This window comes from Ursus maritimus, unplaced genomic scaffold, assembly GCF_017311325.1.
Source record: "Ursus maritimus isolate PB19 unplaced genomic scaffold, ASM1731132v1 scaffold_19, whole genome shotgun sequence".
NCBI classification, from domain to species: domain Eukaryota; kingdom Metazoa; phylum Chordata; class Mammalia; order Carnivora; family Ursidae; genus Ursus; species Ursus maritimus.
In genome coordinates, this window is record NW_024424341.1 from 42,241,473 (window position 1) to 42,256,960 (window position 15,488).

The 15,488-nt window shown below is 44.1% G+C and overlaps 1 protein-coding gene across 1 annotated transcript; it reads left to right on the forward strand.

Annotated features, from left to right (window-relative positions):
- Positions 1–7,778: 7,778 nt before the first annotated feature.
- ZNF134 (zinc finger protein 134) lies at positions 7,779–15,088 on the forward strand. The gene is made up of 3 exons (XM_008706516.2): positions 7,779–7,918; positions 12,549–12,648; positions 13,306–15,088. The coding sequence occupies exons 2-3, from the start codon at positions 12,609–12,611 to the stop codon at positions 14,541–14,543; spliced, it is 1,278 nt and encodes a 425-aa protein (XP_008704738.1). The 5' UTR covers positions 7,779–7,918; positions 12,549–12,608; the 3' UTR covers positions 14,544–15,088.
- The last annotated feature ends 400 nt before the right edge of the window (positions 15,089–15,488 follow it).

The window sequence follows — 15,488 nt, forward strand, 5'->3', positions numbered from 1 at the left end:
TTTTTTAAATGTAGCATTTGTGTATATTCTAAACACTTACTAGTATTAATAATAATTTATTTTATTAATTGTATTTAGCCATTATGGTCCTGCATCCTCTCTGAATGTTATACATGTGATTTTGTGATTTCCAGAAATACATCCAGGATTATATTTTGTCTTATTGACAGACTATGCCTGAAATATATTAAGCAAAAAATGGTGGTGTACAGCATTGTGATCTTATTTCAGAAAAAATTGTAATAATATTTAACCACTATAAAACAAAAATAAAAAAGAAAGGCAAAAAAAAAAAAAACCCAATACCCAGTAATTTTGGAAAACTTAAAAGTTGTGCTTGAGGTAGGATCTCCTTAATATACTGCATCTGTATTTATTGCCAAGGCCCATGACTGGAAGCTCAGATGATACTCGTAAACAATAGATATATTTTGCTTACCCGTGTAGCGTTTTAATTGGAAATGTGTTTTTATGAAAATTGAGAATATTGCAGAAACCAACCTGGGTTTGTTGATATGGCCATACAAGTTAAAAATTGGTCAGAGCTGGGAAGCACCCACCCACCTGGTTGGGTCTTGTATGTTTCACTTTGCAAACTCTACCTCTATGGCTGGCTTTCCTTTTATCACTTTCCTCTCCTCCTAATGAAGGCGTTTAAATTGTTGGTGCTGACTTAGGAAAAACACTAAGAAAAAGAGTAATATAAATAGATTTCAATGAACTCATATCTGAAAATGACAGGGTAAATATGCAAAATAAAGTATGGTGCTGTAGACAATAAAAGAACAAAATTACGGCAAACAGAACAAACAGTATGTGTTAGTTATTGCAACAAATACTTTCCAACTTTAATCTAGACCTTTTCAAACATCTACAAAAGAGAAGTCGGTAATGATATGAACCACATGAACGCATCACATGGTTACAACAGAAACCACCCAAGACCACACTCATTTCATCTGTGAACCTACCCCATCTTTCCTCCAGCAAAAATGCATAGGTCCTTGTATTGCTCTCTGGACCCATCCATTATGACATTCATCCTGGTCCTGTCATCTATGGGATTCCACAGTCATTAATGAATATTTCCTCCATTTAGGTGCTGTTTCACTTCTGTTTCCCTTTTTGTTATCAGGCTGAAACTTCTACAAAAAGAGAAAGTTTAGATAGCAGAAAAGATCTGAATCCTTTCTCTTTATTTTCCCTTTTAGAATGTGTTGATTTTGGCAGGCTCTGTGGCACAATGGATAGCTCAATGGACTTCTAGAATGTGTTGATTTGGTCTTCTATCGTCCTCCAAATGTAGTCATTTTTTTAAAGTGATAAAAATGCATCTTTAAAACATGTTTATTTGTTTTAATTTGTCACAATTACTATTTGATGCTGAAAGCGTCCCACACTTTGTCATTGGACATCCTTCCCGTCAACACTTGCATTCTTCTTTTTTTTCTTTTTAAAGATTTTATTTATCTTCCTGTCGACTCTTGCATTCTTCTTTTTTTTCTTTTTAAAGATTTTATTTATTTATTTGTTTGTTTGAGAGAGAGAGAGTGAGTGAGTGAGAGAGAGAAGGAGCAGGGGGAGGGGCAGGAGGAGGGGGAGAAGCAGATTTCCTGCTGAGCAGGAACCCAATGCAGGGCTCCATCCCAAGATCCCGGGATCATGACCTGAGCGAGCTGAAGGCAGACGCTTAATCAACTGAGCCACCCAGGCACTCCAACGCTAGCATCCTGTTTACATAATCTTAGTAGTGGGGGGGGCTGTTTTGTTTTCTTATACAGTAGAGAGTTCTGAGATAGTTTTCTGTAACTTCTATCCCAGATGTGGATTCATTCATTTCTTCAGGAAGATCTGATATCTCTTAATAAAATGGTGTGAATACACTATATATGTATGTGCTTATGTATATGAACATATATAATTACAGTATCAAAATACTATTTTTGGGGGGTGCCTGGGTGGCTCAGTTGGTTAAGCATCTGCCTTCGGCTCAAGCTATGATACCAGGGTCCTGGGATCCAGTCCCCTATCAGGCTCCCTCCTCAGCGGGGAGTCTGCCTCTCCCTTTGCCCCCCTCTCCACTTGTGTGCGCTGTCCCCCCCCCGCAAAAATAAATAAATAACAAATCTAAAAAAATTACTATTTTTTTTTTGCTTACAATAAGTGCAGTAATTCGTTCTTATCTTGTTTACATATGTATTAATATAGACTATATGTTCAGATTATGGTGTTTAAAATAGAGAAGTAACTCCTTTTCTTTGGATTAATCCTGAATTAGGTCCTGGTGAGCATATTCATCTCATTTTATTTTCTCTCCTCCACTTTGTCTTTGTGGGTAACACTTATTGTGAACCCAAGCCACTGGTTGGTGAATATCTGTGCACTGGCATCTTCTGGCTTCCCAACATTCAGCCCCTTTGTGCTCCTTGGCAGTGACACCTGTGCCTCTCCGTTCTTCTCTGCTTTCTGGGAAGAAAATGATTTTTCCAAGTAGGGTCTCTGGACAATAAGTTCCCTATAGAGCATCCTGTAATTTAATTAATTAATTATTTAATCACTTTTTTGTGTGTTTACACATAAAACACTCATACTTTATGCCAGGTGATCTATTATCACATAGGGATCAGTATGGAATAACAGCAAAAATAACCCTGGCCTCATACCGCTTATATGATTGCCAAAAATGAACATGGAGTAAATATGACAATGACTTTCTAAAATTGCATAAGTTATTCATTGGAGAATATCCAGCAGTAATGATAATGACACAGGGGAGATTTTCAGTATTCAGGAGTTCTGGAGCAGAAACTCACTGTTGATTCAAACTCTGAAGTGACATCCAAAAGATTTATTGCATTGTTAAAGCCTATTGAGTGAAAAGTGTTGCAAAGGAGAAGAAAATGACTGGGGATACCCTAAGTTGGTACAACACAGGAGGACTTCAAAGAATGAAAAGAAGTTCATGATGTTTAGCTAAGAGTATGTGGTATACAAGGTGGCGAGGCCGGAAAGTAGGTGATATCTTCTGGCAGGTTCTAGCGGTCATGTCAATGATCAAAACCTTTCATAGGAAAGATCATGGATCTCTGAGAATCTTTGTCCAGTGAAATAATCAAAATTATGATAAACAAATAAAAAATAATTAAAATTTAGTACGTGTTATAGTTTAGCACTCTTTTACCTTAGTCTACAGTATCTTTTCATTTAAAAAATAAGTGGTAAAATAATGCACTTCCAATTTAGTAATATTTAGGGGTCAAAGCTGAGAGTCTCTCCTTGACCAACTTTAGTCAGGTTCCTCAGAATCCTATTCCCAACTAGACCTCAACATGTGGACTTCTGTGCCCATCTTTGCACTGCCCAGTTTTAGCAAGAATCCTATTAAGTTGGTTTAGCCAGAATCCATCCCCGCTTAATAGCTGACAACCCTTGATATCTGATCAAATTGCTCATCCTACTATCCCCCAGTTGGTACTGATCACACTTGCCTGCTTTCAGCAAGAATCCCCCACACCCCTGAGGTTTCCTCTTAGTACTTTTCCATCCACTGACCCCCACACTGCTTCTTGGCTATGAACCCCTAGTTGTTCATGCTATATTTGGAATTGAGCCAAGTTCTATACTGAGATCTCTTTTCCACTATTACAACAGTTTCTGATTAAAACCTGTTTTACTGCTTTAACTGCTGTTCAGCTCTGGTTTTCTTTAATAGATCTTGAATGTTATTCTTTATGAAATAAAATTAATTTTTAGAAAATTTTGTCAGTTGTTGGTACTTAAAGGAAACTCTCAAAGAGTTCCGTTTTTATTTCAGTTTTATTTTCCTTCTTTAAATAATCACTTGGGATGCCTGGGTTTTACTTAAAGGAAACTCTCAAAGAGTTCCGTTTTTATTTCACTTTTATTTTCCTTCTTTAAATAATCACTTGGGATGCCTGGGTGGCTCAGGTGGTTAAGTATCTGCCTTCAGCTCAGGTCATGATATCCCAGGGTCCTAGGATCAAGTCCCACATCCCCCCCCCTTGCTCAGCAGGGAGCCTGCTTCTTCCTCTGCTTGCTGCTCCCCCTGCTGTGCTCACTTTCTCTGTGACAAATAAATAAAAATCTTTTTAAAAAATCACTTTACTTTTATTATCACTAACTTCATAAATATAATGTTTGATTATTAAAAATATATATGTGGCTAAATGTACAATTCTGTATTTCTATTATGCTATAACTAAAATTGTATTAAAATTCTTTTTACTTGTTATATGTATATTTTTTCTATTTTAGAGAGAGGGGTTGGGAGAGAGAGAAAGAATCTTAAGCAGGTTCCACACCCAGAGCAGAGCCCAATATGAGGCTTGAGCTCGTGACCCTGAGATCATGACCTGAGTTGAAATAAAAAGCTGGACGTTTAACTGACTAAGCCACCCAGGCACCTCTATCATATTTTTGAAAGTATCTCATGTAAAATACAGTTTAATGTATATAAAAATAAAACATGTACCTAAATTATCTAAATATCATTTTAATCCAATATATTTAAGCAACCTGTTTGTTATGAAAGATAAATCATAATGAGATAAATTTCCGGCTTCTAGTAAACTCGAGAAACATTGTGTCTCATAGAAAGAGCTGTTCTTTTTCTTCGTTAGCCCATTGTCCTCCAATTGAAAATCTGCACGTTTTCTTTAGGGAGTCTAACTTGTATTAATAGTTTTCATGGGCTCAAGGTTTTATATAAGCACCCAGTGGCTTACCTTAAATGGGGAGTTCCATTACCTAGGAATGTTGAACCATTTAAGTGTTTCCTGAAGAAAATCGCCTGCCTTAAATCATCCGAGGGCCATATACAGGCAACTAGGGACCACCTCTATAACCCAAAACCCACACCGGAGTTAATCAAATTAGCCAGTTCTCAGCTGTTTGCTCTGCCCTGCCTTGCCTTTCCTGTAGAAAACACAATAAAGTCTCAGGGCTAGGCCTTCCCTTGGCTCCTGCTTTTGCGGGCTAAACAAAACCTGGTGTTCCCTCTGTGGCCTTTTGTGGTAATGCTAAGCCTTTCATTTCTAGGGAAACGGTGACATTAAACTTTTCTCTCAATGGCATTGACCTATCCATGTTGTCACTAAGTCACCTTTAGAAACTAAGACATGGGCTCAAATCAGCCTCCCTTGGTTATATAATACTACGTCTCATACCCCATTTCTTGGCGCCCTCATCTTTTCTCTTTTCTATTGTACCTACCACATTCTTACACTGCACATAATTCAGTATATATTTCGTATTTCTTTCTCTCTCTTTGTTGAATACGGTAGAGTGTAAGCTTCTTGATGGCTGGGGTCTTTGTCTCTTATTTTCAAATTTGTTCCATGCACTTAAGATACTGCCTGAAATTCAGTAGGTGTTCAATGAATGTTTATTAGGGCCATGAATAGGCATGGTATTACAGTATTCTTGTTCATCTTCATCATTCCGGCAACACTTTTTTGTTTTGTTCGTTTTGGTTTTGGTGGGCAGCAAAGCAACGTTTATTAAGTGATAGTACAAAGCTCCCAAGGAGGGAGGGGACCCGAGAGGGTCTAAATGTTTTAATTCTCCCTCAAAGTAGATATTCAGCATTTTCAAGAGTGGAAAGAAATTACGTTTTGGAGACTGAACCCTGCTATAGTGGGTTGCCCTCTGGCAGCACTTCTAAATGTTTTAATTCTCCCTCAAAGTAGATACTCAGCATTTTCAAGAGTGGAAAGAAATTACGTTTTGGAGACTGAACCCTGCTATAGTCAGTGTTTCAGCCCCCACGTACGCTCAGCCTCATTCTCTCACTTCTCAGACTTTGATGTCTCCAATTCAATTTTTGCTGACCACTTAACCTTTTTCACTTGTCATATGTCCCCCGGAGCCATATTTGAGTATATCTGTGCGTAACCACAGAATTCTATTAATAGCTTTCAGTAATTTAAACAATTCATAAATGTTTCTTTCTTCCTTTCCTTCCTTGCCTTCCTCCCTTTCTTTTTCTTTCCTTCCTTCTTTGCTTTCCTTCCTTCGTCTTTCCTTCCCTCCTTCCTTTCTTTCCTCCCTCCTTCCTTGCTTCCTTTCCTTCCCTCCTCCTCTTTCCCCTCCCTTCACTCTCCCTCTCCTCTTCTTCATCATTTACCAAAAATAATCTCAACTTCCAATTCAGACACTGTCCCTGTAATTGCAAGTGAAGTGAAAATCACTTCTTAGCAAAGAAATGAGATCCTGATGCTCTAAGTCTTTATTTCCGGGTTTGATGAGGTACGGGTGAATATACGTGAGGTTCAGTGGGGTTGAGTCCGGAGCCGACGACCAAGAAAGAATTCTTGAGGCGTCTTTGGTGCAAAATGGTGGTTTATTAAAGCACGGGGACAGGACCCGTGGGCAGAAAGAGCTGCTGCCCCAGGGTTGTGAGGGATGGCCCATTATATAACCTCAAGCTGGGAGGGGGTTAGGGATAGCATAAGTCTCTAAGGAATTTTGGAAGCAAGGTTTCCAGGACCTTGAGGGGGCTAACTGTTGTTGGGAAAAGGTCATTTATCACTGTCTAATAAAACCTGAGTCATGAGACCCTTCAGATGTATATCGGTGGGCCATATGCTTGGGGGATGATTGCCAATACATATCTTGGGGGTTAGAGATAAAGGAAGTTTCCAAAAGAATTTTTATACGTTAAAGTAGACTTACAGGATCTTGGGGGAGGGGAGGGGGTCAGGCTAGGACTGCCTTTTGCCTTTAGCACAGTATTAACATCGAGGCAGCTGAGTTCCTAGAGGAATGTCACCGTGCCTGTTTCAAGGACTTGTCAATGGGCTATAGGTAGTAAGGACTGTTTGTCCTTTAGGGCAGCCATGAGTGCCTGAGGAATGTCACATACATCCCATGGTGGGGGAGGGGGTTGCAGGGTGTCAGCTTCTGCTTTGTCTTCAGCTTGCCTTCCGTTCCCTCATCAGGTTCATATGGTCACCTTTGCACATTTACTGCCACCAGTCCTGGCACATCAAAAAGCATTTATAATGGTCCTTTTCAGATAGGCGGCATATTCCTAGAGGGAAATCAATATATCTCAGCTTTGGGCTAAGAAGGATCACTTGAATTATAGGGCGCTGCACCTGGATTGGCCTCCATCAGCGCCCCCACCGACAGGAAAGTGCCTTCGTCGGCTGCATAACCCTCCAAGGCATCCTCCTTAGGCCCCGTCCGCTGACCTGACCCCTGATCCCCGGTCCCCGTCCCAGCCAAAGCGCCCCAAACCGATTTAAAGCTTCCATCTACATGGATTTAAAAACCAGCAAGGAAATACGAGCGGACTGTGAGTAGACTCAAAATGATATTTCACATGATGTGCTCATTCTACAAGAATGTTTCCAAACACTTCTTGGACCCACCCCCAACGGACTACACCGCACGGAACCTGGGCGCGGGCTCTTTAAGAGGACCGAAGCGTCGCCCCGTCCTTTGAGCCTTGAGGCACCATTTCCCAGCGTCCCTTGCGGGACCACGCTGCCTAACCCCTGCGGGGGACAAGTCCCCAGTCACTAGGGCAGATTGCTCAGGGACACTACATTACCCAGAAATCTCTGCGCCGCGCGGTGGCGGCGCTATTAAAAGCCCGGGGAAGACGTCTGGGCGGGACTTCCGGCGTCTTCCTCGCGGCGGACATTTTGTCCGCTCCTGGTGGAACCCTCAGAGCGGAGCTTTGGGAACACTGGTTTGGTTCAGAGTGAGGAAAGCGGGAAGGCACGGGAGGAGACCCTGTGCCCATTGCAGAGAGGCTTGGCGGTGGTAGCGCCCGCGAAGGCTCCCTGGCCAGGGCCAAGCGACGGTGGTGCGTGGATCCCCACCTGGGACTCCACGGCTCCGTGTGGTCCAGATTGTGATGGCGGCGGCCGCGGTGATGGATCCTGCGTAGGTGGGTACTTTGTTCGCCAGACTTTGAAGCGTTTCGGTCTTCCACTCTGCATCACGAAACCCCGAATGAGGGGCGCCTGTTGAAGTCGTTGCAGTCCAGGCTCCAGTGTTGTGGGCCGCGGGGGTGTTTGTGGGGTGAATCTTAATTTCTAACAGCCGGTGTGATGAGCCGTCGGAGTGTTCCTGGCCGATCGACTAGCACGAGCAAAGGCTTGGAGGTGCGACTGAGCGGGGAGGATTCAGGAAACCGGGGTCCTCGTATTTGCAGTGAGTCTAGAGGGCGAGTGGTAGCCCTGCATGGGAGGGCTGGGTGAGTTGCGTACCTTCGAGGCGAGGACGCTGGGAGCCGTGGAGGACTATGACGTGGTGTGATGTGGCTCGGGGGAATAGATTACAGCAGGGTGGGATGATGAGCGTGGAGGCAAGGAGGCCGGTGAGGAGGCAACAGATTCCAGCAGTGCTGTGTCTGGACCAGAGCTGTGGCGGGGAGGTGGGAGGTGAAGAAGTGGGATTTTAAAGGATTTCTTGCTGTGTCAGATAATGTCTGTATGTAAAGTAGAAAGTGAAGGGCGTAAACAGTTTTGTTTCCTTTTTCCCCCCATGAACTTCAGTGAGAATGGGTCTGTTGGAGCAGGTAGCTCCTTTGAAGGAATCAGGAATTGCATTTTGGACATGGTAAAGCCAAGCTGTTGCACAGAGGAAGTGTCCCACGGGCATCTGGCCATGCAGGTCTGGAATTCTGGGGAGGGAGCTGTGTTGGAGACCACTGAGGGATGAGGCCTCAGGTTGAAGCCTGGAGATCAGATTTGGGGGAAGAATATGAAGGAAGTGTTTATCTTATGTAGTCCTTAAGGTGAGAGATTGGAGGGCAGGGAAGAAGGGGTGGACATCCTTCATTCCCTCCAGAAAGAAGCATGGTCTCAGCAGGAGGAGGGGGCTGTAAGGTATAAGGACCTGGCCTGAGATGCAGAAGCAGGTGTGAGGTGCTATAGATTTGCCACTCTGTGGATTCAGCAAAGGCACTGCCTGTGGAACACAGGAAAAGTCAGCCTCAGCCCATTCTAGGGTCCTGGTACATCAGTTCCCCAACTCTTAGGTAAAGAGAGAATATGAACATCTCTAATGAAAGGCTGCCAGCAGGCTCGCCTTCAGATGAGTATGTGCCAGGTTGGCTGGTTTGGTGAAAGGATTAATGCACACTTGGCAGATACACACAAGCAGTTAAACATTTGAAATGTTTAGATATGATAAGTTTATATTAATAATGCTTAGTGATTCATTGAAGTGCTTGCCTCTAAGGGTTTGATTATGATGAGTCTTAAATATCACATTTTCTTTTTTTCTTTAAGATTTTTTTTTTTTTGAAATGTATAGATATGATAAGTTTATATTAATAATGCTTAGTAATTCATTGAAGTGCTTGCCTCTAAGGGTTTGATTATGATGAGTCTTAAATATCACATTTTCTTTTTTTCTTTAAGATTTTTTTTTTAATTTATATATTTGACAGAGATAGCCAGTGAGAGAGGGAACACAAGCAGGGGGAGTGGGAGAGGAAGAAGCAGGCTCCCAGTGGAGGAGCCCGATGTGGGACTCGATCCCGAAATGCCGGGATCATGCCCTGAGCCGAAGGCGGACGCCTAACGACTGCGCTACCCAGGCACCCCAAAATATCACATTTTCTTAAAAGCTTAAAAACATATTTGAAATAAAAACATATCCCTTCGTTTGCTCCAAAAACATTTGGAAAAACGTGAAGGTTGTGGGAAGTAAAAGCTAATTCAAGGATCCTTGACATGTACTTACCAGTCTGATACACACAGTAGCCCTTTTAGGTGGGTACCACTATTATCCCTGCTTTACAGATGAGGACACTGCAACACATCTTTGTTCATGGACACACATCTGATAGGAGACAACACTAAGGTCTTAGTATCTGAGATTAGACATTAAGAAATCATCCTCACCAAGGGGCAGGGCAGGAGTTAGGGGAATAGTTCAGTCCATGATACCCCACTCTGGTAACCTGCCACTCTCAGATCCTCCTTTCTGCCAGGTTGCTTTGATGGTAGAAGCACTTAGGATCTCTGCATAGGTGAGTGCAGAGTATGCAGGGCCTCATTCATCACGCTCCACTTGCCCATGATTTGGCAACCCAGTAGGGCAAATGGTGGTGTCTTAGGAGTCTTTACGTACCCTTCTACTTGCCATTGAGCTTGGGGATGCTGGTGTTACTAACGGTCTTTTGCCTTGAATTGAGTGCACTGGGATGAAGTGTGGAACAGTGCCCCAGGCACAAGAACCAGCATGTGCAAAAACATCACTTGAGGCTGAAGCAGGAGTGTTTAGGGAGCCTCAGGTCTCCATTATGTCTAGCGTGATCAGAGAGAAGGGGACAGGATTCAATTCTGGAATGGCAGCTTGTGGAACTGGGCTTCTGTTTTGAAAGTGGTGGGAGCCAGGGAAGATTTGGAGTAGAGGAGGGAGTGGTCTTAACAGGCTTTCTCTGACTGTGGTCTTAACAGGCTTTCTCTGGCTGCATAGTGAAAAAAGGACTTTGGGGTGAGGAAGGAGCACTGTAGGTGATGGCTGGACTAGACTGGTTGCTCTGGAAGTGAGGGATGAATGCTTGGATTTTGGTCCTTTTTTTTGTTTTTCTTTAAGTAGGGGTAACCAGATTTTCTGATGTGGATGGTGAGAGAAAGAACAGGAAGAGTCAGGGATGACTATAGCTCTCAAAGTTTTTGGCCTGAGAAAGTATAAGGATGGAAGAAATCCTCAATTGAGATGGTGAAGTTGGTGGTGGGAGTAACTTTCAGAAGTAATATCAAGACTTAGGCTTTGACCATGTTGAATCTGAGTGGAGGTACAGGTAGACAGCTGTGCACACAGATTTGGATTTCAGAGGCGGGATTCAAGTCCACAAGGTGGCAGTCAGTATATGGATTAGAGTAGAACTACTTACTTAGATTCATAGAGAGAACCTTTATGTCATAGTGGCAGTGCCATTTAGGGTCTGAACACAGCAGAGTGGGATAGGAGTTACCTAAGAGATAGAAAAAGGGAGGTTAGTGTCCATGGTGGAGGGAGAGAGTAGGACCTGGCAGGTGGGGAAGTCTTCCAGAGAGTTTGGACTCGAGATGGATGCTGGGGTAGAGTAGTATTAGAGATGAGATGAAAGTGAGGCCAAAGCAGGTGCTTTCCATCCTCTGTGTGCTTCCCAGGTGTTCATGGTGGCCTTTGGTGGGATGTGGGGAGTTTCAGTCAAGCTGGTAGATGAGCTCAGGGACAAATTGGGTCAGCTGGCAGAGTAACTGTGCTTGAGGTAGAAGGATGGTGGGTGTGGGCTTTGAATGAGAATTTAGTATTACATGTTAAGCCCGTGATTGTTGAGAGTATAGCATCCTTAGTATATGACAGTAAAGTGGGAAGGGGTTGGGTTTGTCTGTTATCTGTATTTCATTCTGGATTGCTAAAGTTGAATTAAGGACTAGGGACAGGAAGGGAGGATTTAAAAGGTGGGTTCAGAGTTAGATGGCAGTGGGGACCATCGACTGGAGCCAGATGTGATCTTGGATGCATTAACCAAGAATTCTCTGGATGCAATGTGCAGATTTGCATGTGGGAGACACCTGTGTTGTGGGTATCCATAGACAGGAGGGAGCTATGGTCTTGAAGACGGAATCTGAATTCATAGCCTGGGGGCTTTAGGGAGAATTCTGAGCTCAAATTTGTATGAGAGGCATGATCTCTAGACGCCAGGGGAACTAGCTGGCAGAAGTGTCTCTCTGTCCCCTGCCTGTTGTTCTAGGCTGGACAAAATGATCACTAGGAAATGGGGAAAGTGAGTAGGCATCAGTTACAAGGGCCTGGTATCTGGTCTGAGTTGGGGAGCTGGGGAGGAAAGTGTATGTGTGGTGGGTAGACCAGGAGTCCTGGGGAGAGCTGCTACCCCTGTGCTCAGTTGTTGACTTTGTACAGGGTCATGTGACTTTCAGGGATGTGTTTGTGAATTTCACTTGGGAGGAGTGAGGGCTGCTTAATAAGGCCCAGAGAGGTGTGTCACAACGCAGTGTTGTCTATGCTTTGTGCTTACGGTCTTCCCAGGTAAGACCCCACATACCCCAGTTTTCTGGGCTGTGCTCTACTCTTTCTTCCCTCAGAGGTTGCCATTCTCTTGTAGCTGCCCATGGGCACTGCTTTTTTCCCCTCACTAAGATAGGTTTTCTGGGTGTTGGGGCTCTGCTCTGTATTGCCTCCTTTACTCCTATGCTCCCCAGCCCCTGTTGCCCCAAAGTGTTGCCAGGAAGGGTTTGAGGGTCAGGAGTCTAGTGGTCAGCCCAGTGGACTACCCTGCTTGCCCTTTCCCTGGCTGTATGGCTATGCCTACATTCATGATACCTCTGTACTCTGGACTCTGCCCCTTTCCTATAATTGGCATTTCCTTGGACCTACCTGTGTTATGAATTGCCATCATGGTCACTGCTGTGGGGTCCAGTGTGCTGATCCTGCAAGACATTTCGGATGTTCATTTTGTAGTATTTAGTTGTCTTAATCTCCTGTGGGTGGGCTGCTCTGGGCCACTGCTTTCCTACTTGCACTGTCTTTCCTCTGTGACTTGTTTTTTCCAGATCCTTTATGGTTCCTGAACTTAGCAGGGGGAAGAACTCTGAGTGCCTGACTGAGAGGTCATGACTCTAGCCATGGCAGGAGGGACGTGGACAGGCCCTGGTGAGTGGGAGATTGGGGCGGTGTGACAGTGTCAGGGCTGGGTTCAAATAATACCAGAAGCCTGTCCTGGTCCCACTCCTGTTTGGTGCCTAGGTTATAGACCGTACCTATTTCTGTCTTTTTCTCCTCGTTCTGGACACTCTACACACTTGTCATTTCTGTTCTGACCTCCGACCCAGGGCTGTCCATGCCCACTCACCAGTGCTCTCGACTGCTCCTTCTGCAGTGCTCTCCTGTGTTGGACAATGCTAATGTGTCTTGAGATGTACATATATCCTTAAATGATTCTTGAATACCACTTGCTCATTTTACATCAGATTTTTCTGGGCCTAGACATACATTTCTGTACAGTCCTCACCAGTAGCCAAGGCCCTTCTAAAAATCATTTGCAGAGGAATAAATTGGACATTCTGCCTGCAGGTTCTCTCTTGAGCTACACCCCATCCTTGTGTCTTTGTCCCCTGTGAAGGCTTCCTCATTCTGTCACCCTTTGAGGCCCAGTATTGCACAGCAGCTTTTTCTTTAACCTGATGCCAAATCTGCATCCTGCCAACACCCCCATGGACTAAATCCTGGGTATACTAGACACGTTTGTGATGGGGTTGCCCCTTCGCACCAAAGTCATCATGCACTTCAACACCATTTTTCTGCCTTCAGGTTGTTGGTGTGCAGTGGAGGATGAAGAGGCGCCTTCAGAGCAGAGCATTTCTGTAGAAGTGTCACATGATAGTATTTCCAAGGCAGGTTCATCAGCCCAGATGGCTCACCCTTGTGACATATGTGGCCCCATCTTGAAAGATATCTTGCACCTGGATGAACACCAGGAAACACGCCAAGGACTGAAACCTTACAAATGTGGGGCATGTGGGAGACAATTCTGGTTCAGTGCAAACTTTCTTCAGCACCAGAAGCAGTACAATGTAGAGAAACCCTTAAGAAGAGACAAAGGCAAGACCTTGTTTGTGAAGAACTATAGAGTTTGTGAAGAACCTCACCTGTCAGAAAAGCCTTTTCCATGTGAGGAGGAGCAGAACTTCCAGGCCAGTTTGGGCAGTCACCAGCAAAAGGCCAGTCACAGCAAGAAGAAGACAAGGAGCACCGAGAGTGGGGAGGCCTCTCACAGTGGACATATGCATTACAGGTGCAGCGAATGTGGTAAGGCCTTCAATCGCAAAGACACCCTCGTCCAGCACCAGAGAATCCATACCGGAGAAAGGCCTTACGAGTGCAGTGAATGTGGGAAAGCCTTCAGCCGCAAAGCAACCCTTATCCAGCACCAGAGAATCCATACCGGAGAAAGGCCTTATGAATGCAAAGAATGTGGGAAAGCCTTTAGCCGCAAAGACAACCTTACTCAGCACAAAAGAATTCACACTGGAGAAATGCCTTACAAGTGTAGTGAATGTGGAAAATACTTTAGCCATCACTCCAACCTAATTGTACACCAGAGAGTTCACAATGGAGCGAGGCCTTACAAGTGCAACAATTGTGGGAAAGTCTTCAGACACAAATCCACACTTGTTCAGCATGAGAGTATCCATACTGGAGAAAATCCGTATGTTTGCAGTGATTGTGGGAAATCCTTTGGCCACAAATACACCCTCATTAAACACCAGAGAATTCACACTGAGGCAAGGCCTTTTGAGTGCGTCGAATGTGGCAAATTCTTTAGTCGAAGCTCTGACTTTATTGCACACCAGAGAGTTCACACGGGGGAAAGGCCATTTGTGTGCAGCAAATGTGGGAAAGATTTCATCAGAACATCCCACCTTGTTAGGCACCAAAAAGTTCACACTGGAGAAAGGCCATATGAGTGCAATGAATGTGGGAAAGCCTATAGTTTAAGCTCCCACCTCATTCGGCACCAGAAAGTTCACACTGCAGGAAGGCTTTAGGATGGCTTTCAACGTAGCAACGGGACTCATAGGGAGAGGAGCTCTGTGATTATCCTTTGGGAGGAAGACATCAAACAGATGTTGATCCTCGTATATCAGCATTAACGCCAGGGAGATAGCTTATGAATGTCAGGTACAGGGACGTGTTCGTGGGTTGTGTTGCACTTTCAGACAGGTCCTTGACAGATTTGTCACTCAGTGCTTGTGACTGAAACCATCTTATCTCTACCAGTTTAGTTACCATAATATCCTCAGGGAAGGTAGAACTTTGTACTCTCCAGTCCCTGGAGGGAATTACCAGAATCCTGAATTAAATGGGATTTCTCATTTCCTCCCCCACTGACTGATTAAAGGTGTGGACCTTACTGTACATCCAAGAGGATCTGAGCTGTGTTCTGGCTTACAGAAAAGGTTTACTTTCTTCATGGACATTATTGGTCTCATGTGGTACTTGTGACAGATTTTCCAGCCTCCAGTCACCCTACCTGGACTACTACTTATGTTGCTCTGGTGTCTGTGATAATAAAGACCTTCTTATTATTTAAGCCATCGTTAATCTTGGACTTTCTTTTTACTGTTTGAAATGATTTGAAAACTCTTAGGCCCTGCCAAACTGAAGCAATAAACAGTGTGTGTGGGGGGGCTCCAGTTTCATGTGCCTCAGATGGAAGAGGAGGTTGGCAGAGAACCATTCTTAGTCCAGTTCTGGTGTTGCTGACAACAGCTGCTTAGGTGAGAGTGCAGGGGTTTATGGGCCTGATTTCATCTGGATTTCAGAGTTATTTGAGGGCCCAGACATCCCCCTGAGGATGGTATTGAGGAAGATTGTGACAGCCTTCGATATGTGTGGGAGCAGCATGGATTGAGTATCTTATTTCCAGCATATGTACCATATTTTACAGCTCTGTTGAGGGGAAGCTGTTTCTGAGGGCCTACCAAGTGCAT